Source organism: Aspergillus terreus, genomic scaffold (genome assembly GCF_000149615.1).
Source record: "Aspergillus terreus NIH2624 scaffold_11 genomic scaffold, whole genome shotgun sequence".
NCBI lineage: Eukaryota > Fungi > Ascomycota > Eurotiomycetes > Eurotiales > Aspergillaceae > Aspergillus > Aspergillus terreus.
The window spans coordinates 953,920-974,912 of record NT_165934.1 but is presented as its reverse complement, the minus strand read 5'-3'; the positions used below and the strand labels follow the sequence as shown (position 1 = coordinate 974,912).

General features: G+C 53.3%; 10 protein-coding genes across 10 annotated transcripts; 6 read left to right on the top strand and 4 right to left on the bottom strand.

The window, feature by feature from the left end:
* Positions 1-640: 640 nt before the first annotated feature.
* On the top strand, positions 641-2,491 carry ATEG_07776 (cytochrome P450; the record flags this gene model as incomplete). The annotated part of the gene is made up of 7 exons (XM_001216397.1): positions 641-857; positions 907-1,020; positions 1,126-1,324; positions 1,371-1,751; positions 1,797-2,208; positions 2,256-2,291; positions 2,342-2,491. 7 exons carry the CDS (start codon positions 641-643, stop codon positions 2,489-2,491), a joined length of 1,509 nt encoding a protein of 502 aa, XP_001216397.1.
* A 923-nt stretch (positions 2,492-3,414) lies between these two features.
* Positions 3,415-4,759, top strand: ATEG_07775 (uncharacterized protein; the record flags this gene model as incomplete). The annotated part of the gene is made up of 3 exons (XM_001216396.1): positions 3,415-3,498; positions 3,546-3,939; positions 4,008-4,759. The coding sequence occupies 3 exons, from the start codon at positions 3,415-3,417 to the stop codon at positions 4,757-4,759; spliced, it is 1,230 nt and encodes a 409-aa protein (XP_001216396.1).
* Positions 4,760-5,129: 370 nt separating this feature from the next.
* On the top strand, positions 5,130-7,008 carry ATEG_07774 (cation:proton antiporter; the record flags this gene model as incomplete). The annotated part of the gene is made up of 3 exons (XM_001216395.1): positions 5,130-5,388; positions 5,438-6,243; positions 6,307-7,008. The coding sequence occupies 3 exons, from the start codon at positions 5,130-5,132 to the stop codon at positions 7,006-7,008; spliced, it is 1,767 nt and encodes a 588-aa protein (XP_001216395.1).
* A 1,478-nt stretch (positions 7,009-8,486) lies between these two features.
* On the bottom strand, positions 8,487-9,185 carry ATEG_07773 (HAD family hydrolase; the record flags this gene model as incomplete). Its single annotated transcript, XM_001216394.1, has 1 exon — positions 8,487-9,185. One exon carries the CDS (start codon positions 9,183-9,185, stop codon positions 8,487-8,489), a length of 699 nt encoding a protein of 232 aa, XP_001216394.1.
* Positions 9,186-9,705: 520 nt separating this feature from the next.
* Positions 9,706-10,537, bottom strand: ATEG_07772 (DUF202 domain-containing protein; the record flags this gene model as incomplete). The annotated part of the gene is made up of 2 exons (XM_001216393.1): positions 9,706-10,034; positions 10,147-10,537. The coding sequence occupies 2 exons, from the start codon at positions 10,535-10,537 to the stop codon at positions 9,706-9,708; spliced, it is 720 nt and encodes a 239-aa protein (XP_001216393.1).
* An 876-nt stretch (positions 10,538-11,413) lies between these two features.
* On the top strand, positions 11,414-12,418 carry ATEG_07771 (class I SAM-dependent methyltransferase; the record flags this gene model as incomplete). Its single annotated transcript, XM_001216392.1, has 4 exons — positions 11,414-11,446; positions 11,504-11,787; positions 11,842-12,306; positions 12,355-12,418. The coding sequence occupies 4 exons, from the start codon at positions 11,414-11,416 to the stop codon at positions 12,416-12,418; spliced, it is 846 nt and encodes a 281-aa protein (XP_001216392.1).
* A 282-nt stretch (positions 12,419-12,700) lies between these two features.
* Positions 12,701-13,246, bottom strand: pfa4 (putative palmitoyltransferase with autoacylation activity Pfa4; the record flags this gene model as incomplete). The annotated part of the gene is made up of 3 exons (XM_001216391.1): positions 12,701-12,781; positions 12,824-12,875; positions 12,918-13,246. The coding sequence occupies 3 exons, from the start codon at positions 13,244-13,246 to the stop codon at positions 12,701-12,703; spliced, it is 462 nt and encodes a 153-aa protein (XP_001216391.1).
* An 867-nt stretch (positions 13,247-14,113) lies between these two features.
* On the top strand, positions 14,114-16,416 carry ATEG_07769 (putative DNA mismatch repair protein; the record flags this gene model as incomplete). The annotated part of the gene is made up of 4 exons (XM_001216390.1): positions 14,114-14,520; positions 14,571-14,959; positions 15,067-16,059; positions 16,196-16,416. The coding sequence occupies 4 exons, from the start codon at positions 14,114-14,116 to the stop codon at positions 16,414-16,416; spliced, it is 2,010 nt and encodes a 669-aa protein (XP_001216390.1).
* A 720-nt stretch (positions 16,417-17,136) lies between these two features.
* On the top strand, positions 17,137-18,219 carry ATEG_07768 (DUF1295 domain protein; the record flags this gene model as incomplete). The annotated part of the gene is made up of 2 exons (XM_001216389.1): positions 17,137-17,834; positions 17,898-18,219. 2 exons carry the CDS (start codon positions 17,137-17,139, stop codon positions 18,217-18,219), a joined length of 1,020 nt encoding a protein of 339 aa, XP_001216389.1.
* Positions 18,220-19,124: 905 nt separating this feature from the next.
* ATEG_07767 (D-isomer specific 2-hydroxyacid dehydrogenase family protein) lies at positions 19,125-20,364 on the bottom strand (the record flags this gene model as incomplete). Its single annotated transcript, XM_001216388.1, has 4 exons — positions 19,125-19,708; positions 19,762-20,045; positions 20,100-20,166; positions 20,217-20,364. 4 exons carry the CDS (start codon positions 20,362-20,364, stop codon positions 19,125-19,127), a joined length of 1,083 nt encoding a protein of 360 aa, XP_001216388.1.
* Positions 20,365-20,993: the final 629 nt, after the last annotated feature.

The following is a 20,993-nucleotide window of genomic DNA, read 5'->3' as shown; positions in this document are numbered from 1 at the left end:
GAACACACGCGCCATATCCTAGCGCCTTCAGCCGAGCGGGGCGACGGGGGGCCGTCATATATCAGGTAGGCTAGGCTAGATGATACCCATAGCCCGTGCTGTTTGTGAAGTGACGGAAAATCGACGATAGTTGCGCTTGCCGCTATGATGATTCTTTTAAGTGCCTGGTGATTTTGGAGCATCTACCTAGGTACCACCTATATAGGTACTCTATAGAACAAGGTAGGTGTTTCAGCCGAGACTCCAGCAATAGCAATAGTGGATCACCCTCCATATGCAAGAACGACGGTGTTAAGCCGGTGGTGTCTGGGCCGAACTAGCCTACGATCCGTCTCCAGACCCCGGCACGCATTGACCTATCCGCTTGATACGGTGAAGTCCGTACAGCCAACCGGGAGAATGTGGGATAATGGTGTCTTCCAAGAGCTTTAGTCCATGTTAGAGCGCCCACACTAGACCGACCACTTGGAGAATGAGGAAATTAACCAATTAGTAGGTGGATTCCTCGTAGGCGAAAGGATGCATTAAAACTCCAACTTTGGCCCCAGCCCAGTGGTCCCCAATTGTTGCTCCGTACTATCTTGATCATCCCTTCTCTCCATCGGTGTGTTTCTCGAAGTTGATGACGCTGTCGCTCGAGATGTTGGACAACATCCCTGACCGTCAGCTGATACTCCAAGCAGTGGTACTGGGATTTGCCACTTATTGGGCAGCTTGGATCTGTTATTCTAGATGGTTTCATCCCCTGTCGCGATACCCAGGACCCTTCTGGGCGTCAGTCTCTCGGGTGTGGACTGTGATGCATGTCTTGAGGGGTGATGCCGAAAAGGCTCAAAAATCGCTTCATGCTAGATATGGTAAGCGATCGTCATGCTGGATGCGAGCATTGCATATTGACCGATTTAGGTCGTGTGGTTCGCATCGCACCAAATGAACTTGCGATCAATGACCCTCAATATATCAAGAAAATTTACGGGATCAACTCACGTTTTACCAAAGTCAGCCCAATCATTCGGAGCTGTAGGAATCCGACTAACGACACAGAGCGACTTTTACCTATCCTTCCGGGCACCATTCTGTACGCGGCGACCCCTGTACGATGCAAATCTGGCTAACGTCTAGCAGCGAGATATCCGGATCACTTCACCTCCACGGACGAGAAAGTCCACGCGGAAAGGAGACGTATCGTGAGCCATGTGTATACTATGACGAGCATTCTCCAGTCTGAGAACTATCTCGACGAGTGCACCGCCGTGTTCCTGGAGCAGATGGGAAAGATTGCGGATAGAAAAGGCACATTCGACCTGCACGAATGGGCCAGGATGTAAGCGGGTGCCATTTTTGGACGACTGCCACTGACAGACTCACAGGTACGCATACGATGTGATTGGAGAACTGTACTTTAGCAAAATGTTTGGCTTTTTGAAGTCTGGTTGTGATCACCTGGGCTTCATGGCCTCGACTGACACACTGATCCCGGTCATGACATTGTCAGCCGTGATGCCCACCTACATTCGGTCCGTATTCATGTTCGCTGGGATCCTCTTTCCTCGTGTCCGGAATGCGCTCACAGCTCTCGGAAATCTGAGCAAAGCGGCCGAGACCGCCGTTCAGGAGCGTCTGGCGCAACGGGACGAGAGCAAGGATGGACCCGAGAGAGCCGATGTGTTGAACAAGGTGCTCGATATATACCACGGTAAAAAGGCTGATTTTGATCTTGACGACGTGCGGTTAGAGGCCTTTGGCGCATTGTGAGTACGATATGCTCTTCCATCATTTCTCACTGACCTTGCCAGCTTCGCTGGAAGCGATACCACGGCCATCTTCATCTCCGGGACTTTGTACCATATCATAAAAAGCCGCGATGTGTACGATACTCTCACCAGGGAGATCGATCAAGGCACTAGGAATGGTCTCCTCAGCACCCCTTTCATCACCTACAACGAAGCCGTCAAACTTCCTTATCTGAGCGCATGCATCAAGGAAGGCATGCGCGTCCACCCTAGTACAGCGTTGACGTTCCCACGAAACGCCCCCAAAGGTGGTTGTGATATCGAGGGACATTGGATCCCCGAAACAGCCCGAGTAGGTGTAAATGCAGCGGTTGTCCAGTTTGACAAGTCGATCTTTGGCGATGATGCAGATACTTTCAACCCTTCGCGGTGGCTTGGACCAGACGCCGACAACATGAGTCGCTATATTCTCCAGGTATGTAATGCACTGGAATGCGTGAATCGATACTGATGAGATCTCAGTTCGGAGCCGGTTCACGAACGTGTATGGGCAAGCATGTAGGTGTATCATCACTGCGACTTCATTGGGAAGATGCTAACATGTGCAGATCTCGATGGCCGAGATATACAAGATCATCCCTGCGCTTCTGCGCTCTTATCATTTTGAGCTGGATGGGAATGGCGACCTGAAAACATCATCATATTGGTTCTATAAGCCGGCCAATATCACCACCCGGGTTCAGCGTCGTCAGGTGTAATTTGAATACAACGGATCTGTTAGAAGCGCTAGAAGTGGCTATATAAAAGAGCTCCAGTGGGATATTCCAATATGTATACTTCTGTGCACCTCAGGAGACGTTGTTGCCACCGACATTCTGTCTTATTTGGTTAGCGATTACGTATGGTCAACAGCTGGTGAGATGCAAGGGCCAAGGAATGTAACATTTCTCCTGTTACTTCATAGTACTCCATCGTTGTTGAACCTATCAGTCAGACGCAAGGGCTGAGATATACAAAATGTCGATTATCCCCTTGCAGGGCCCTTCCAAATTTGCTCGGACAGTATTATGTCACTCGCACGTAAGAAAAAGTAGATAAGACCGGGTGACCTTGCATGTCTCTCTGGGATTAGGTGTTCGTGAGTATTCTTGAAGTATGGCAATTTCCAAGAATCGTCCACGCAGACTGCTCCCAGTTGAAGTGGGGAGACAGCTTGTACCCACCGCAATCGATGAGATCGCCGAAAAGGATCCAAATCGCGTGTTCGCGGAGTTTATCGACTCTCCGTTGACGCCCGGAGGCGTACAGAAGCTCGACTTTAAGACCTTCGCCAGGGCTATTGACCGTACCGCGTGGTGGATGAAGTCAGAACTGGGTGTTCTTCAGCTTCCAGAGAACTCCGTTGTTGCGTATGCTGGCTACCCCGATGCTCGGTATTATCTGATCCTGGTGGCTGCTATAAAATGCGGCTATATTGTATGTGGATTTCACTGAATATAAAGCTCGGCGACTCACAAAAGAACAGACATTTTTGCCTTCAATTACAAATGATTCGAAGGCTTTCCTCCGGCTACTACGAGAAACACGATCTGCTGCTTTCCTCTTTACCACCCGGGACCCTTCTGCAGGGTCAGTCTCCGCAAGGGCTAGTTGCAGGTTACCGTGTTTGCAAGTCCCGGAGATGGACGAGTTGATGAATGAGACGGCAGTGAAAAGATTCCCTTATCTCAAGACATATGCCGAGGGTGCCTCAGACCCGGTTCTTGTAAGTTGTGTCTGGAAAAGGATGTCCACGACTAACCCAGTGGTCAGATTCTGCACACCTCTGGCTCAACTGGGTTTCCAAAGCCTGTGACATGGACAAATGCACACCTCGTCTGTATGGCGTTCATGAAACCATCGTCCCCCAGCGAGACTCCCGGCCCAACGACACAGAGCGAGCGTATGCGTGTTTTCACATCGTCGGCCATTTATCATGTCGGTGGCATGCTAATCCTGTCGACTGCGATATATTTGAACATAACGGCTGTTCTGCCGCCGCTGCATATACCGACTTTACAAATCACAGCCTCGGAGCTTGAGTCCTGGCTCTCCATGGCCAATTGTGACATAGCAACGCTGTTCCCCAGCCAGTTATCCCTTGCACAGGATAGCTCCTCCCTCCTCGACGAGATTTGCAAGTTGAAGTTAGTCTCGTATATCGGCGGTAGGCCTCAACCTCCCCTTTTCGCCGCATTTGTCGACTAACTGCTGAACTGGATGGTCAAACAAAAGCTCCTCTACCACCAAGAATCGCCGGCCTGTTGAGGAAGCGCGTCCATCTAGTCACTGAATTCGGCTCGACCGAGTTGGTGCGTGTGAGGGGCCAACCGACCGACCCCGAAGACCATCAATACATCCATGTCAAAGTGTCACAGACCGGTATCCAGTGGAGAGAAACTCTCCCAGGTCGCTATGAAATGGTTCATGTGCGTGCCACACCGGGGCAAGCCGAGAACGAGCTTCTTCAACCGCAGTATATCTTTATGACGTATCCCGACCTCCAGGAGTACTCCTCAGGGGATCTATTCTCCAAACACCCCACTAAGCCGGACCACTGGAAATATGAAGGCCGCACGGACGATAGTGTCGTGTTGTCCATTGGCCAGAACGTGATCCCAAAGGCATATGAAGAGCGCTTGGAGAGACATGCAGCAGTTCGATCGGCAACGGTGCTCGGGAATGACCGTCCATGTGTCTGTCTCTTGCTCGAGTTGGAGCCAGAGAAGGATCGTCGCGATGGGACTCCGGGGGAAATGTTGGATCAGGAGATCTGGCCTGCGATCCAGCGAGCGAGTGAGGGAATGCGCACATATGAGCAGGTGCAGCGGTCGATGATTGTCCTAGCCCGCCCTGAGAAACCTATCCCGCGAAATTTCAAAGGCGCTGTGAAGCGAGGCGAGGCCTGGGAGCTCTATCAAACGGAGATTGAAGCCTGCTATGCACGTCTGTCCGATTCCTCCGCTAGCAATACTAAATCTTGTTAGCCTGGTTATTGAATATCTATGCCGCTGATATGAGGAGTTCCTTGAATAGCGAGTAGTAGTAGGAAGATGAGTTATCGCTGGCATCTAGACCTAATAAAGAAATCCGCAGCGTCACGTGGGTGAGTATGGCCTTGGCGGATGAAGGAATTATATATTGCCCGCAGAGCCTTTCTAAATTGTGTCTCCCTCTATACACATTCACCTCAATCAACCCATCTCCAGCTACTCCAGCCAATTTTCAAGTCTTTCCCCCAAGTCCCTTCATGGAGTCCGCTAGCATTCGACGAATACTCCTGAGCCATCGAAAATTATTTCCACCAATATAGCCGTTACTACGCATTGTTCAGAAGATCAACAACATCTGACTGAAATGGCCGGTGACCAAGCCAATGAATCGGCCTTTGCCTACCATGAGCCACCAATTGCCACCGTCCTGAACCAGGCTGGATTCTTATTGGTGCTTAACCTGGTCAATGTCTGCCTGGACAAGCTTCTGTATTGTGGCCTCATCGGTCAATTGTTCATTGGGATCCTCTGGGGCACCCCTGGCGCGAAATGGCTCGATCGAGAGATGGAGACCGTTATTCAGCAGCTGGGGTATCTGGGTTTAATTATGCTTGTATATGAAGGTGCGTTTGCCTACCCCTACTTGAAAGGCGGTTTCTAATTCCTACGCAGGTGGCCTGTCAACTTCAATCAAAGCGCTGAGAGCGAATCTTCTGGCGTCAGTTTCGGTGGCGATTACGGGAATCGGGGTACCCATGGGGCTGTCCTTCATCCTCATCGAACTAGTTGGCGCAACCTCTCTGCAGGCATTCGCTGCTGGAGCCGCCCTCAGCGCGACAAGCCTTGGCACCACGTTCACGATCCTGTCGACTACGCAGCTGATTTCCACGAGACTCGGTACTGTGACCACCAGTGCTGCGATGCTAGACGATGTGGTCGGTCTTGTCATGGTCAAGATCATTTCCAATCTCGGTGGTAGCGCTGCCTCATTTAGTGCCACTACCGTGGTGCGACCGGTGTTTGTCTCCGTCGGGTTCGCAATCGGGTTGTTGCTCCTCTGTCTTTTCTGCCTTCGTCCGATCTTGAGGAAGCTGCTCTCCATGACAGACAAGATGCCCAAGGTTATGGGCACGTTTGAGTTCGCTTTCGTCGCACATACCTGTGTTTTGGTTTGCGTTGTCGGTGGTGCGACCTACGCCGGCACCTCCAGTCTTTTCGCTGCGTACATGGCGGGAGTTATCATCTCCTGGTTCGATGGGATGGTGGTTGAGTCTAGAGAGGCTAAGGGCGAGTCTAATGCCAGCCAACCAGAAGGAGATTTGTTGAGGTCAACAGAAAATACCACATCTGCAGCGGTAGAAACCAGCAGTGAGGTGTCAAACAAGAGCAACACACACAGTCGAGTCCCGACGGGTGAACTGGTATATGAAAAGTACTACAAGCAACCTGTGAACAGGATCCTGATTCCGCTGTTTTTTGTAAGTCCTACTGCCACCGTGACACCCCTTCTCTGTTCCCTGATGGTATGCTGACATGTGCAGGCGTCGATCGGCTTCGCCATTCCCATTACCGAAATGTTCAAAGGGGAAATTGTGTGGCGCGGTGTCGTGTACGCCCTGTTGATGACATTTGGCAAAGTAATTACGGGGCTGTGGCTCGTCCGCTTCTCATCTTCCTCTGGACTGGGCCATCTGGTGTCTGTCATCACCAAACCCCTGTCCTACATGACCCTCTTATGCCCTACTCCAGGGCGTAAGTCGACCGTGAATAGGAAGAGCAAAAATGCTGGTGAGACAAACCAATCCCAGAGCGAACCAATGAACGATTCAGACAACAGTCAATCATCAGGCGACCAAGATGAGAAAGCAGGAGACCAAACCAAGGAGCCCAACACCTCGAAGCAGCAGCAGCGGCCTGAACCAGCCTCAACGTCCCGCACATCGCTCTCCCTTCCTCCCAAGCCAAAATCGCTGTATCCGCCTGCAATCCTCGGACTAGCAATGGTTGCGCGAGGGGAGATCGGCTACCTGATTGCGTCGCTTGCCGAGAGCCAAGGCATGTTCTCGAATGGCTCTGCCTCGGGCGGGCCGTCGGAGACGTATCTCATAATCATCTGGGCCATCTCGCTGTGCACGCTTGTAGGTCCGATTGCTGTTGGGACCCTGGTGAAACGGGTCAAGAATCTCCAGCAGAGTAGATTGGATTCTGGGGGCCCTGACCCGCTGGGTGTTTGGGGGATTTGAGCGGTTCTCTGGGTGGATACCATGCACTGCTCCAGGGTATAGAGGGATATAGGTCTTCGACGATGTCAATCAGACAGGCCTTGGATAGTCGGACGCTTCCAACAAGTACGTAGGTAGACCTTCAGCTGTAGGTGGAGTTGCTCCACCAAAATATCATAACATAATCCCGCAGGGTCACTTCTCAAGTCGTCAGTGGACATATTTTCATCTATCAAGCTACCACACAAGTAGAGTACCACTGCGGGCTTAACTATCCGGATCTCTCCTTGCCAGAAGGCTTCTCCGATGCCAGAGGCATACTCCGCCAATCCTTCCTCCAATTGTCTATCGCTGCCGGCCGGATATCAGAAAGATCTCAAAATCCCCCAAAGAATCAGGCGCAAGCTCCTCAATCATCTGGCGTTCCCGGGCACCGATCGCCTGCACAATCACCTCATCCCTCGCATCATCCCTCGGACTGCGTATGCACACAAAACGGCCACTCAGGTACTCGCAGTGATGGTCTTTGCGTTTGGAATTCGGGTGCCTGATGCACAGCCCCGCGCTTGTTGCGTTGAAGACACCGCATATACGAGATAGCTCAGTTGCTGGAAACTATTGGTGTTATCATCTACAAACTATTTGTTGTTTGGTAAAAGGGAAGAAACGAGAAGACGGTATGGAAGGAGGTATGTCGCTACGTGCCATATGTATGTCATTCGTCAAAACCATGTTTCTTGATCATATTCGAATTGAAAACTGCTATATGTATACCTCTACACCCTATCAATGAAAGTCGGTAATATCGATATTCAAACCCGGAGGAACCTCGACCTCCTGCAGCTCCTTTATATCCATGTCGTCTGGGATGACCACTCTACATCTCTTAGCGTCGGTCAATATGCACTAAAGAAGAAACGTACTGCATGAAATGGATCGGTGGAGTAGTCAAGGTCGACTCAAAGTCATCTGGGACTTTCACCCTCTTGTCTTTGTAGATCTCCCGGACGCTGGTGAGTGTCAGCTGAGACTGTTGGACAACAAGCAAGGAGAGCGATACCAGTCCGCTAGATGCTTTCCGTCCCCGTAGAAATCGTGTGCCAGCTCATTGGCGTAGTAGATATCGAAATTCTGTGTTGTTAGACTGGGATTACTAGGGAGTTCCTGGGGGAGAAGCTAACCACGTCCTTGGTCATGGTGGCAGTATACCCTGGATGGATCAGTAAGACACAGATTGTCAAGGGACCAAAAGACCTTGAGCGCTTATAATTTATTTGCTGTGGTCGGGAGATGAAGTCATCGACGGTTCATCATCCTCAACTCTGGTGGCCACCTGCGGGGTCTGTTGCGAACCATGGTGTTGCCCTCGGTATCCAGAATTCTAGACCAGTCTACTCTCTCTACTGTAGTCACAACCCACTCAACAGGATGCATTCTAATCTAGACAGAGTCTATCTGGTATCCAAAACATAACAAGCAACAAAACACTCCCCATCTAATTAATTCCCCATCACAACCCCCACAACATCCACCAACGCATCAATCGTATACTCCGGCCGCGCCGCCTCACATTCCGCATGATCCCCCTGCCCATACCGACACCAACACACCCTCACCCCAATATTCCGCGCATACTGGATATCCGTCACCGTATCTCCAACCATGAGCACCTCGTCCGGCCGCAGCGCAAAGTCCGCCCCATACAGCGTCTTCAACCGCGGCAGCAGCACCTCCGTATAGCTGACAGGGTCCGGCTTCCTGCGCGAGCCGTCGATAGTATCGCCGATGATGAGCGGGTCGGGGAAATAATCCAGCAGGTCCAGCCGCTTCAGCGCCGTCTTGATGCTGTCAAACACCTTGTTGCTGGCGATCGCGACGGTGACGTCGGCCGCCCGCAGCGCGTCCAGCACCGCGCGCAGCCCCGGGTACGGCCGTGTCAGCGCCTGCCCGTGCACCGCGTACAGCCCGCGATACGTGCGCGTCCATTCCTGCGGATCGAAGCCGGCGTGGTCGGGGTGCAGCTGGCGGAAGGCCTCGGCCAGCGCGGCGCCCTTGGAGATCAGGCGGCGGAGTTCCTCTTTGGGCGGGGCGGCGGTGGCTTGGGATAGGGCTTCGAAGGTTAATGTGGCGCAGTGTTCGATGGCTTCGTAGGAGTCGAAGATGGTGCCGTCGAAGTCGAAGAGGACTAGTTTGAACATTTCTTTCGTTTTCTGTTTTTTCTCTTTTCTTATTGAGGATGGAGGGCTATGGTGTGGTGGTGGTGTGGTTGATGTGTGGAAATGTGCGATGATGCGATGGCTCAGCTTCCCGAGAGCCGGAGCCGAGACCGTCAGTCAACGTGGGCGGGTCAAGGGGTCCGCCTTCCATTGTTTCTCTGGGTCTACGGGGTATACAAGAAAGTATTCGTATATCGAGGATAGAGTAGAGTGGTTTGACTATTTCTGTTAAGGTTGGTACAGCTTCTGAGCAGATGCGCACGACTTACGCTAATACTGGCGTATATATATCTAGTTCAATGTATGTTCAGCGACGCTACCATGCACTCAATCCATAATCATTATGTTCAATCGTATGTCGTATCTTCATAGCCCTGTCGGATCAAGCATATACTATGAATATAGAAACCATATGGCAAGAGGACCCTCATTTTAGATGAGTTTCAATCTCTACCGTGATCAAAATCGACAGGATAAAAGTAACCAAGATCACCTGAGCCCGTTAGTAAGGAACACTGTAAGGAACAGTAAGAACACAGACACCTACCGAACATAACAACAACGCAATGGTATTCACCTCCCAGCCGCCCGCATAGACCGTCCCCAGAGCCATCGCATGCTGTTGCTTCCAAAAACGAGCCGCGCCCAGCAGGGCGACCAACATGGCGATCCCATGAAACGTCACCGACAACGGGACGCCGACCTGGTAGTACCCCAGCTCCACGTCGGGGACGAGGATATGCTGGAGCCGGAACAGCTGCGCGACCAGGACGCCCTGCATGGCGATCATGACGGAGGTGCGGATGTAGGCGAGGAAAGTTCGCTCGAGGGCTGGCTGGGCTGTCAGCATCGCATCCATTCGTTTGTTGGTTGGAGGAGCGGTGTAGAAATGGAAACCTCATAGTGAACACCCAACACCAAACCAAACGAACGATGAACTTACCAAAATGATCCCGATTGTTCTTCTGCGGCACGGTCATCACGACATTGCGCGTCCAGAACCGCTGCACGCGACCCCAGAAGCCCGTCCGCTGTTTGGGCGCTGGCTCGGTGCGCTGGCTGGAGCGCGATATCGTGCGCCGGGTGGTGACCCGGTACTCGCCGGACGAGATGGAGCCGGACGACCAGCTCTCCGCGTCATCTTCGTGCGTTTCGATCTCGTGGAGCTCCAAGGCGTCTCTGTCCCGATCGTCATTGTCGTTGCGCCGGTGGAGATCCGGGGAAGACGTTGCGGGCAGAGCTCCGGAGGCGGAGGCGGTAGAGACTGGTGATTCTGGGTCTGGGTCTGGGTCTGCCCCGGCGTTCCGGGATGGAGGGTCCTCCCGGCCTGTCATGATGTGACGACCCGAGGGATTGATGACGGAGGGTGAAGACCCAGGGGAATGCAGGGAGAAGGGGGAGTTGGATGGATGGGATGGAGTGGACGCATTGTTGGAATGCCGCATCCGTCATGGAGACATCATTCGCCTATCGGCAACTCCCGCCTGTAGCCGATCGGGTATTCTCGTGCCTCATCCATGCTATAGATCGTGTATAGAAGGATAGATGTATGCTCTGTAGAGATGTAGGAGATGATTGTAAGATGATGGACATCAATACTCCGTCTATTAGCGTCCCCCACGCTTAAAGTACCCTCGCCAATAAGCAAGGGTTACCTCCATCGATGGCGCAATCGCCGCGGAGCATCCACTTCCAAAAGCAATCATAGCAGCTCATTCGCTTGACGGGCGTTTATTTCCGACAGAGCAAGGCTTGTCTGCTGTGGAACTGAGCTTGTAGATCGCTGGGTGCGGTGCAACGGCCGCCTACGAGCCATGTTTAGTATGGAACTCCCGACCGTCAACTGGCGACCCAGTAGTACCGGAATAGAAGCATCAACAACAGCCAGATCATCCACGAAAGAGGAGAACATCATGATTAAATGCCTAATCTCTAATAGGAAAGCTCCAATTAAATCAGATCAATTACGAGTCAACTCCCACTCTGCGTCAACGGACAATGCCAGCGAGGTCCGATATCGGCCGGTCGCGATCCCATACACCAAGTATAAAACGAGCCCATCATGCATGAAGAAGAGAACAGAAAGCAAACATTGACTCTACTTGACTCACCAGTCATTCATCATACATAGATCGATTCATCTACTGATTCCTCGTTTGAACATACACTCTCAGTGCCCTCCTTATATCAATCTTCCCCGCATTACCAACATGTCCCAGTCCAAAGACCACTGGTCATCAGAGGTATACCACCCCAACCTTCTATACAAACCATCCATATACTAATATACTAAACCTCAGGCATACGCCACTTCGGCCTCCTTCGTCCCCAAACTGACCCAGACTGTCCTCCGCTACCTCGACCCGAAGCCAACCGACCGAGTCCTGGACGTCGGCTGCGGGGACGGCAAGTTCACCGAGGCCTTCATCCCCGCAGTCGAGTATGTCCTGGGCGTCGACAGCTCCCCTGCGATGATCGAGTCTGCCAACAAGGACTATGCCGGGCCCAAGGCGGCATTCCGCGTCCTGGACTGCTGCTACCTGGAGCAGGACCCGTCCGTCGTGAATGGCCAGTGGGACAAGGTGTAAGTCGTATCGCCATGAATACACAGCGAAAGGCACTAACCGACCGACTGCAGCATTTCCAACGCGGCTCTCCACTGGATCCTGCGGAATGAGTCTACGCGCGTGTCCACTCTGCGCGGCATCTATGGCTGCCTGAAACCCGGCGGTACGTTCGTTTTTGAGATGGGCGCCCACGGGAACGTAGGCGAGGTTCTCACGGCCCTGATCTACGCACTCGTGCAACAGGGCATTCCAATAGAGAGGGCCAGAGAGGTCGTCCCGTGGTTCTTCCCGTCGGCCGACTGGATGACCAGCACGCTGGAGGATATCGGCTTCAAGGTCGAGAAGATGGAGACCGAGTATCGGCCGACCAAACTCACGTCGGCCGCGGAGGGCGGTCTGGCGGGGTGGGTGCGTCTGATGGGCGCGCAGTTCCTCGATGTGCTGCCCGTTGAAAAGCGTGAGGACGTCGTCCAGCAGATTTGCGATGTGCTTCAGACGGCTGTCACCCGCCCCGAAGACGGGAGTCAATGGTTGGGGTACGTGCGGCTGAGGGGGGTTGCGAAGCGGGTATAATTTGTACCTAGTGAAGGACATGCGCGTATATACAACTGGATGTTTATCTTTGTCGCTCGGCTCTTTGCCGCATGAGAACGCCCAAGGGTATATCCTCTTCGTCGTAGAATTCGATCTCTTCGTCCACGCCAAAGTCACGCAGCCGCTCTCCTTCAGAATTTCGCCACGCTTCCTCGCCGTCTTCGACATCGCTCTCGCCGGATGACTCAGACTGGTCGGTCAGGTCGTTGCCGTGTAGTTCCCCTTGTGCACGCTGGTGGAATCGTTTGCGGCGTTGCACCTCCATGCCCGCGAGGCGTCGCAGGTCGTCGGCCTTCCTTTGATTGAACGCCTGTATTCCGTCGTATGAGGACGTCTCTAGAACAGCAGTTCCTGGCTCGTTCCTCGGCGGCAGGGGGATCCGATCTGGATCAGGCGGCGGCCAAGAGAGATGGGGATCTTCACTGGTTAGCTGGAACAAGGTACCCTGCAAGGGCTTACGATAGTCTCACCCTCAAACCCGTTAACCTCGAAATCCCACCCCGTCTCGCGACTAGGCGTCCGCGCAAGCGGCCAGAACCAGCTGATAACCTACCTCGACGTTAGAACTTTGCACCACCAGACGCACGGGAATCGGACATTTGCACTACCGCCCATTCCAGCCTTTATGTTCGACCAGATTCCGATGTCGTACGGAAACTCTTGCTTTTTGATCCGCACGCGGATCCCACCGGGTCCCTGCAGGTACCCACCATAATGGCGTGCTCGCCGGACCAGCGTTTCGTGCCGTTCGATTTCCCATGATTCGATGGTTGTCGTGTTCGATCCCAAGGCCCAGATGGTTCGAATCAAGAGAATGCCAAGGGCGAACACAGTGAAGCTGTTCAGAACGACCAGGACGAACAGATGGGCAATCTGCGTCATCGTGGGTCCCATATACTGAAGAACATCTGGTCAGCAATGGAAGCGGCGGATGACGGAGCCTTTCATACACTGGGTAGATCCTTGGAGGCCCAGACAATGGATACTCGGTCAAAGAGGCACGATTCCAGATAGCCCATGCCTGCTACGGCATAAAACAAGAAGCGTATGAAATGCGGAAATGTGAAATGGGAGACACAGTTCGATGTCCAGGGGCAATGATGGTCCATTTTTGGAATGCACCTGTACACCGGTCAGCCAGTGCACTCGAAGTTAGGCTTGGCGGAGACTACTACCTCTGACACGTCTTGCAGTGGTGTGCGCGTGGTGGCTTGAACGCTTCACATCTACGGCACCATCGCTGTCGCTCACTGAGGCCGTCATCTGCCGACTGCTTATCTCCAGCAGGACGCCAATCCTTGGGAATGCGCCCCGGATCTACGGTGCATGACCGGTAGTAGGTGATCCAAATGCATAAAGCAGCGATGTTCAGCCGCCACGCCTCTTCTTTCGTGAGAGGTGCGGGCTCAAAGTGCAGAAAAAAATACTGCGACGAGTATGCTAGGAAGCCGATCAGCGCACATACGGACGGTATGGCCAGCCGTGATATTGAAAAGGAAGAACACAGCATTTTGATGTTCGTCAGATGTTGATGTCTCTGGATTCGTGGATGTTTCCGAATGGGGGTAATCCGATGACTAATCACAACAGCCCTTCGTCCAATGACGTGTTGCGACTGCATTCTTGATCTGTTCAATGTTCTTCAATGTTTCTGCAACATCTTCATCTTTCTACTTTAGATGAAGGCCAGTCCATTGTATTCCACAGGATTGCTCAACAACTCCGACGTCATGGACTAAAGCTCTCAAAATGCCGATCACGGCGCTTCCCCAAGACACCGCCCGAGCAATCGGCTCGACCTCGGTCATCTCAGACCCGTGCTCGGTGGTGAAGGAGTTGCTGGACAACGCGCTAGATGCCTCGGCGACGTCCGTATTTATTGAGATCTCTCAAAACACCGTGGACGTGATCCAGGTGAAGGACAATGGATGCGGGATCCCTCCCAGCGACCACGCGCTTGTGTGCAAACGCGCCCACACCAGTAAAATCGCGACGGTCGAGGATTTGAAGAAGATCGGAGGGTCGTCACTTGGGTTTCGTGGTGAAGCTCTTGCCAGTACTGCAGAGGTCTCAGGAGGGGTGACCGTCACCACGAGGGTTGACACCGAGCCGGTTGCTTCTGTGATCAGATACGGACGCGATGGGGGTGTGATAAGGTAATGCCCCTTGAACGTTGATCGATGCATATACTAAGAGGATATCAAAGCGTCCAGCGTGCATCTCATCCAGTCGGTACTACTGTTCGGGTAACCGATCTCTTCAAGCACATTCCCGTCCGGCGGCAGACGACGCTGAAAAACACAACAAAGACCCTCGCACGGGTCAAGCGCCTGATCCAAGAATACGCTGCTGCGCAGCCTTCCAAGCGCCTGTCTTTGAAGGTGCTCAAAGCCAAGAACGAGAATGGCAATTGGATGTATGCGCCCAAGCCGAATGCAGGCCTCCTCGATGCTGCATTGAAGATCGCCGGTACCGACGTTGCGTCTACATGTGTCCTCAAGCATTGGCCAATTCCAGAGGCTACTTCAGACTTTACATGCGTTGAAGGTAATCCAGACTGCCGCATGACTGCTCTTGTCCTGGACCCCAACGCAGGTACGTTCATCACGCTCGTGTTATCAGAAACTATCTCACGAAATCAGATCTTGCAAAAGCTAGCAATCTAGGCCAATATATCAGCATTGATGGCCGACCGATATCAGCTTCCAGAGGGATTGGCAAAAATATTGCCAAGATCTATAAATCATATGTCCGGTCAGGTAGTGCCGCAAGGGAGTCTACGACAACTGTCACCGACCCATTCCTCTGCTTGCATGTGTACTGCAACGAAGCGACGTATGATGTCAATATAGAACCAGCGAAAGATGATGTGCTCTTTGAGAATACCCCGAGTATCCTTGAGGCTATAGAGGAGCTTTGTCGGGATGTCTACGGCGCCAAGGAGGGAGACTCTGAGAAACGCTCGACTTCTGTCAAAGGAAAAGAACCCGTGAGGCAAAGAGATGGCTTTGAGTTACTGCTCGCCAGTTCGCAATCTACTTCTCAAGGCCAGCAGAGAAGTGTCAATGCTGATGAAGCAGGTAACAGACATCCTACTCCTGTTACTCAAACAACCCCTCAACCTTCGAGAGGAAGAGTGCAAGGCCTGTCAGATGAGCGACGTCGAGACAGTGATATTCGCGCCTACTCAGCCAATAGGGAGTCGTTGAACCCATGGACTATAACAAAAATCATCACACCTGTCAATCGACCAGGTCCAGCTTCAACAGATACAAGTGCTCGACGATTGTCTGTGGACCGGACTTGGCCTTCGCCTGGTCAACATCGCAACTCTGAATCCGCAAGCAGAAGATCCTCGGTCGCCTCATGTTTACCCAGTCCGTCGGCTTCCGACTCCAGCCCGACTTCCAATTCTCCCCCAGGTCTATCGTCATCCGGAACACCATTTCCTATTTCACAAACCTCTCCGAGTCTTCGAACCAACTACGCAAAACGCGCTGCTAGAGAAAGGGACCGCGAACGATACGGAAATGGCTCGCTGGATACCTGGTTCGGTAAAACAACCCAGGTTGGTCTCTCGCGAATCGCCGCGGAAGATCCATCGAGTCCAGAGGAACAGGAGTCATTGACCCAATTGGCGCAGGAACGCTTTGGGTCAGAGACACAGCCTTCTCCTTCTCAATCGAGGCCCGCTGGTAGGTCGCATGTGGAAGATAGCTCTTCCCGCACGCCCAATTCGCCACTGTCTACCAGATCGCAACACTCTCCCTCTGAGGTACCAACGGCGCGTCCGGAGCCGGGGTGGAAGCGACTTGATCAATGGTCTTCCAGGCTGCACGAGCTTTCCCAACCGACTGCCACACCCGGCCTGGCAGAAGCTCTTGATTTTGAGAACCGCAAGCGGGAAGCTATCCAGGCGCGACGGGAACAAATTAGGAGACGTCAAGAACAATCCACCCCTGCTAGTTCTCCTCATCTTAACCGATATCTTGCCGCGCGGGCTGCATTATCTGAGGATCGACCTGAGGGAGGACAATCAGGAACCGCCATGAATCCGCATGACCCGAGGGCGTATCTGATGCGTCATCGGGCTTACCAAGAAAATAATATGACTGGGGATGAAAGACCACGGCGAGTAAACACAAACAAATTGCCGTTTGAGAACATACCTGATGGGGGACTACACAAAACCGGTTTGGTCCTGACCCAGGACTTGTCGACGCTAGCAGCTTCATTTTCCCAGACATCTAGAGTCGACATGTATACAGAAAGTGGATGTCAATATGAGGGATTGACGGCTGAGACGGAGCCTGATATCATAAATCTATGGTCATCGCGGCTTTCCGGTCTGATCAAAAAGCAGTTCCGAGATGAACAGGGATCGATGGCCCACAATCTGCAGTTCGACTTTTCTTCTATCCAGTGAGTATGCGCCTGGACGAGATTTGATATCACCTGTTTTTCGATCTGGCTATTCAATCTACAAGGACAAGTTGATCTGCTGCGCAGAGCATCCTCCGCCAATCTTCCAATATCCCTATCCTGTATATAGTACATCAGCCCTGGTGAAACCATGATATCATGCAAGCTGTTTGTCTATGCTCCATCGGCACCGGTGGAGAGTTACCCGAATCGGCAACTCCAACGTCACTCAGATCCAGCAGACAGTTACATAATCCTGACATCAACCCTCCTGCAATCCTATTAAAGTCGCGTCCTTCTGCAGAAACAGCTCTTATTTCTTCCCCCAAAGATCAGTAGATACTCCCGCCATGGACATATACGGCTCCAAGAAGCCCATGGTCGACCTGGACGACACAGGCCAGCCGCCGGCCCACGGCGCAACCACCGGCGACGTCGGTATCCTCAAATCAACCCTCCTCCCCTCGTTCACCCTCCACACAGGCTTCTCCATCGCATCCTTCATCGCGGCACGAGCCACCGACCGCGGCGAACTCAAAGACTTCGCCTGGCCCTCCAGCCAAGTCGCCAACGCCTGGTGGAGCGCCGTCGGCCGCCAGATGTGCCACGACGGCGTGCGCTTCTGCACCGCGTGGCGCACGCTCCCCTGGACGGAGAAGGTGCTCCTCAGCTCGGTGACGCTCTGGGGCACGCGACTATTCTACCGGATTGCGTCGCGGAGCGTCGCGCGCGGCCGCGACGACCCCCGCTACGACCAGCTGAAGGCCAAGGACCCCGGGTTCTGGAAATCGGCCTTCTGGAAGCTGTTTCTCCCCGAGGCGGTATTTTTGACTTTCATCTCGCTGCCGTTTAGCCTGCCCTTCCGCCTGACCGCGTCGACGCTGGACTTGTCCGCCGACGCGGCGGGCACCGTGCGCGCGCTCGGCGTCGCGCTGTTCAGCGCGGGCTTTGCCCTCGAAGCCATGGCTGATGCGCAGCTCGAGATGCATCGGCAGGAGCGCACGGATCTGTGTCGGCATGGTGTATGGAGCATTGTCCGGCATCCGAAGTATGTCCGCCCAAGCCACCTGGCAGTGAGGTAGAGTAGATGGTACTAACTGTGTGTGTGCAGCTACCTGGGTGACACGCTGGTGCACCTCTCGTTCGCTGTCATGAACGCGGCCAACGCGTTCAGCCCCCTGGCGCTGCTGGGCCCGCTCGCTAACTACCTCTATCTCCGCGTGGTGGGCGGCGACACGCAAGAGGAGAGCCAGGAGGCGCGGTACAAGGCGCAGGACCCGCACAAGTACAAGCAGCTGCAGACGTGGCGCGCCGATAAGAACAGCTTCTGGCCTGGCTTGTCGGAGCTGGCGAACCCGTGGACGTGGGTTGTGCTTGGGAGTGGGTTGGTTGGTGTTGTTGTTGAGGAAGGGATTCGGGGGTGGTTGCAGTAATATAATATTCATATAGGAGTAGATGCCAACACTATACGACATTCTTAAGTACAAACATAATAAAAGCCAATCGAACAATAATGCATCAGTTGTTGTCACAGCTCCCCCACTTCATAGCCTGAGGAGTCTCCAGAGTCTTGTCGTCCTCGGCGTAGATGACGACGCTCTCTCCCTCGACGCCAACAAAGGTACAGAATCCGCCACCAGGGGAGGTGATGCGGTAGACTACCATCGGGTTTGCTGCGCAGGTGTGAGCTGTGCCCAAATACGGAAGAAGTATACTTACTGATCTCCACACTGGACGTATCGGTGGGAAACAACATGCTGTAGGATTCGCCGTTTTCGCCATAGAAGGTGACCGAGACGTTGAACCGCTTGTTCAGCGGGTTGGCGGCGGCGAGGGACGCCAGGGCTGTGATGGCGGCGATGATGGAGGTCTTCATTTTGATTGATAGGATGTAGTATTTGTGATGTACTCGGTGTCGATATTTTCCTTATGCTAGTAAGATAGCATCTAGGCAGTCGGTGACAAGCTTCTTATATCGCAGCCACCAAGCACAGGGCGCCTAATGCCGGCATAAGCCGTGTTAAAATAGGCATATGGAGGCCTGATGATGTAGTTGATTCAGCTGACACGTACGATGGCGACGGCAGAGACATAGTTGCGAATGAGAAGAACGGGTAACATGCACCACTGCTGCTCCAGAGACCGTGGCACTGCTCGCACACGAGTTGGACTGAAACATCCATGCATGTCAGCCAAGAATGTCTCAGAATAATGAGAATACGAGGTGAGACATGGTCGACCAGATCTACTACAAGCTCATTCGCTATCTAATCATAAACATATAGCCAACTAGGAGGGCTCTAGATCAAAAAAGCGAAATATACATGCATGCAGCCACCTAATACCCCTTATCCCGCTTATACTCATTCAACATGGGCTCGCCCCTCTCCGTCCGCGCCAGATTCTCCCTGAGGACATCCAGCGCCCGCGGGAAGTACTCGTTACCTAGCGAGCTAATATGCGGGCTGATCTGCACATTCGGCGCATCCCACAGCGGGTGATCCGCCGGGAGAGGCTCCGGGTCCGTGACATCGAGGGCGGCGCCACTCAGCTGGCCGGAATGCAGCGCAGCAATGAGCGCGTCCTGGTCGAGGACCTTGCCGCGGGCGATGTTGGTGAGGTAGGGGCGCGGGTGGTGGGCTGGCACCTTCTCCGCCAGGAGGGCGAATTCCTCGGCGCCGAGCATGTGCGTCGTCTGCGGCGTGAGGGGCACCGCGACGACGAGATGGTTCAGTCCGAGCGAGAGGAAGGCGTGGATGGAGGCCTTGTCGGTGCCGTGGTGCCAGGAGACGGGGATCGAGCCGTCCTTGTCGCCTGTGCCCGGGACAACGTATCCGGTGTCCTGTCGCGAGGAGGGCGTCGGCCGGGGTGAGGCCGTGTAGGCGTGGACGGTCATGCCGAGGGCTGCCGCGACGCGGGCGACTAGTATGGTCAGTACAGATTCATCTACGTAAGGGTGTTTATAGGGTACTGACTTTGTCGGCCGATGCTGCCGTATCCCAGGATGCCCACTTTCTTTCCCACCTGGTCCGACAGTCCGTCCATGTATTTCATGGGTCCACCCCATTCGTGCTTCTTCTGGCTTTCGTATGTAGTGACGAACTTGCGCGACGCAACCAGCCAGTTCATCACGGTCCACTCGGCAATCGGAGGGCCATGGATGCCGGAGCTTGTCGTCACAGGGATATTGGTTGAGGTCAGGACCGGGTGGTGGATGGAGTGGTCCAGGCCAGCAGAGATGAAGTGGATGAGTCGGAGACTGGGTAGGTCAGTGTTATCTGCCCGAACGCATTCTTGCGATAGAAGGGCTTACTTCTGCGCATCTTCTGGGCGAGGAAGGTTGGTAAAAGTAACCAGCAGCGTTGCTTTCTGGGCATGTTCTACGCAGCCATTAGAACTACTGCCGCCTGTAGACTCGCAGCAAACGTACCACTTGGGATATCCGCTCCCCGGGGAAGAACAACCGTCGAGATCTCGGCATCTGGAAACTTGGCCTGAATGGCAGTCATCAACCTCTCCGGCAGATCGGAGAAGAAGGCGACGAGGAGACGGTCTTTGGCGGGACCGATGCTACCCATGGTGTGCGTGATGTGGTTGAGGCGGTAGTGGACTGTCATAGAAAGCCGTCAATGGCAGGTCTCATGAAGATCTCCTGAAAACAATAAGCTGACCAGAGTCAATGTCGCAATCAGATTGTATTGCTGGCGCAATGGAGTCTCGAGCGGGGGATTTTTCTTATCAGTTTCTCCACCTTAATAAGCTGGTCCGTAACTATACCGAGGTTGTTATAGCGGGCGTCATCCGTGCTAGATGATAGCACGAAGTCTGCATTTTCACAACCTAGTTCTTGTATAGCTGTGGCTATCTCGTAGACAAATCTGATGACTACATGCACTGCGTAGACAGAGCATTGTGGGCATGGCTCTTGTCAAGGAGCCGTGTCATCCGCATACTAGGGCTGTGCGGAGTATATACTTAGGGGTTTCGCAACCAGAGGGCACAATATAACACCCTTTTTGCCAGCAAGCATCAAGTCCGAGCCCATGCTGGAAGATCATGTATGTCTTTCTGTGACAGATTCAGACCCAGCTTTGCTAGAATCTGCTCCGCTTTGTATCTAGCGTCCACCGCCTCGTCGGCATCCTCGAGTTTATCACACCCGCAGGACAACTCGAAATACGTTCGACGCACTTCTGATCGAGGCTCT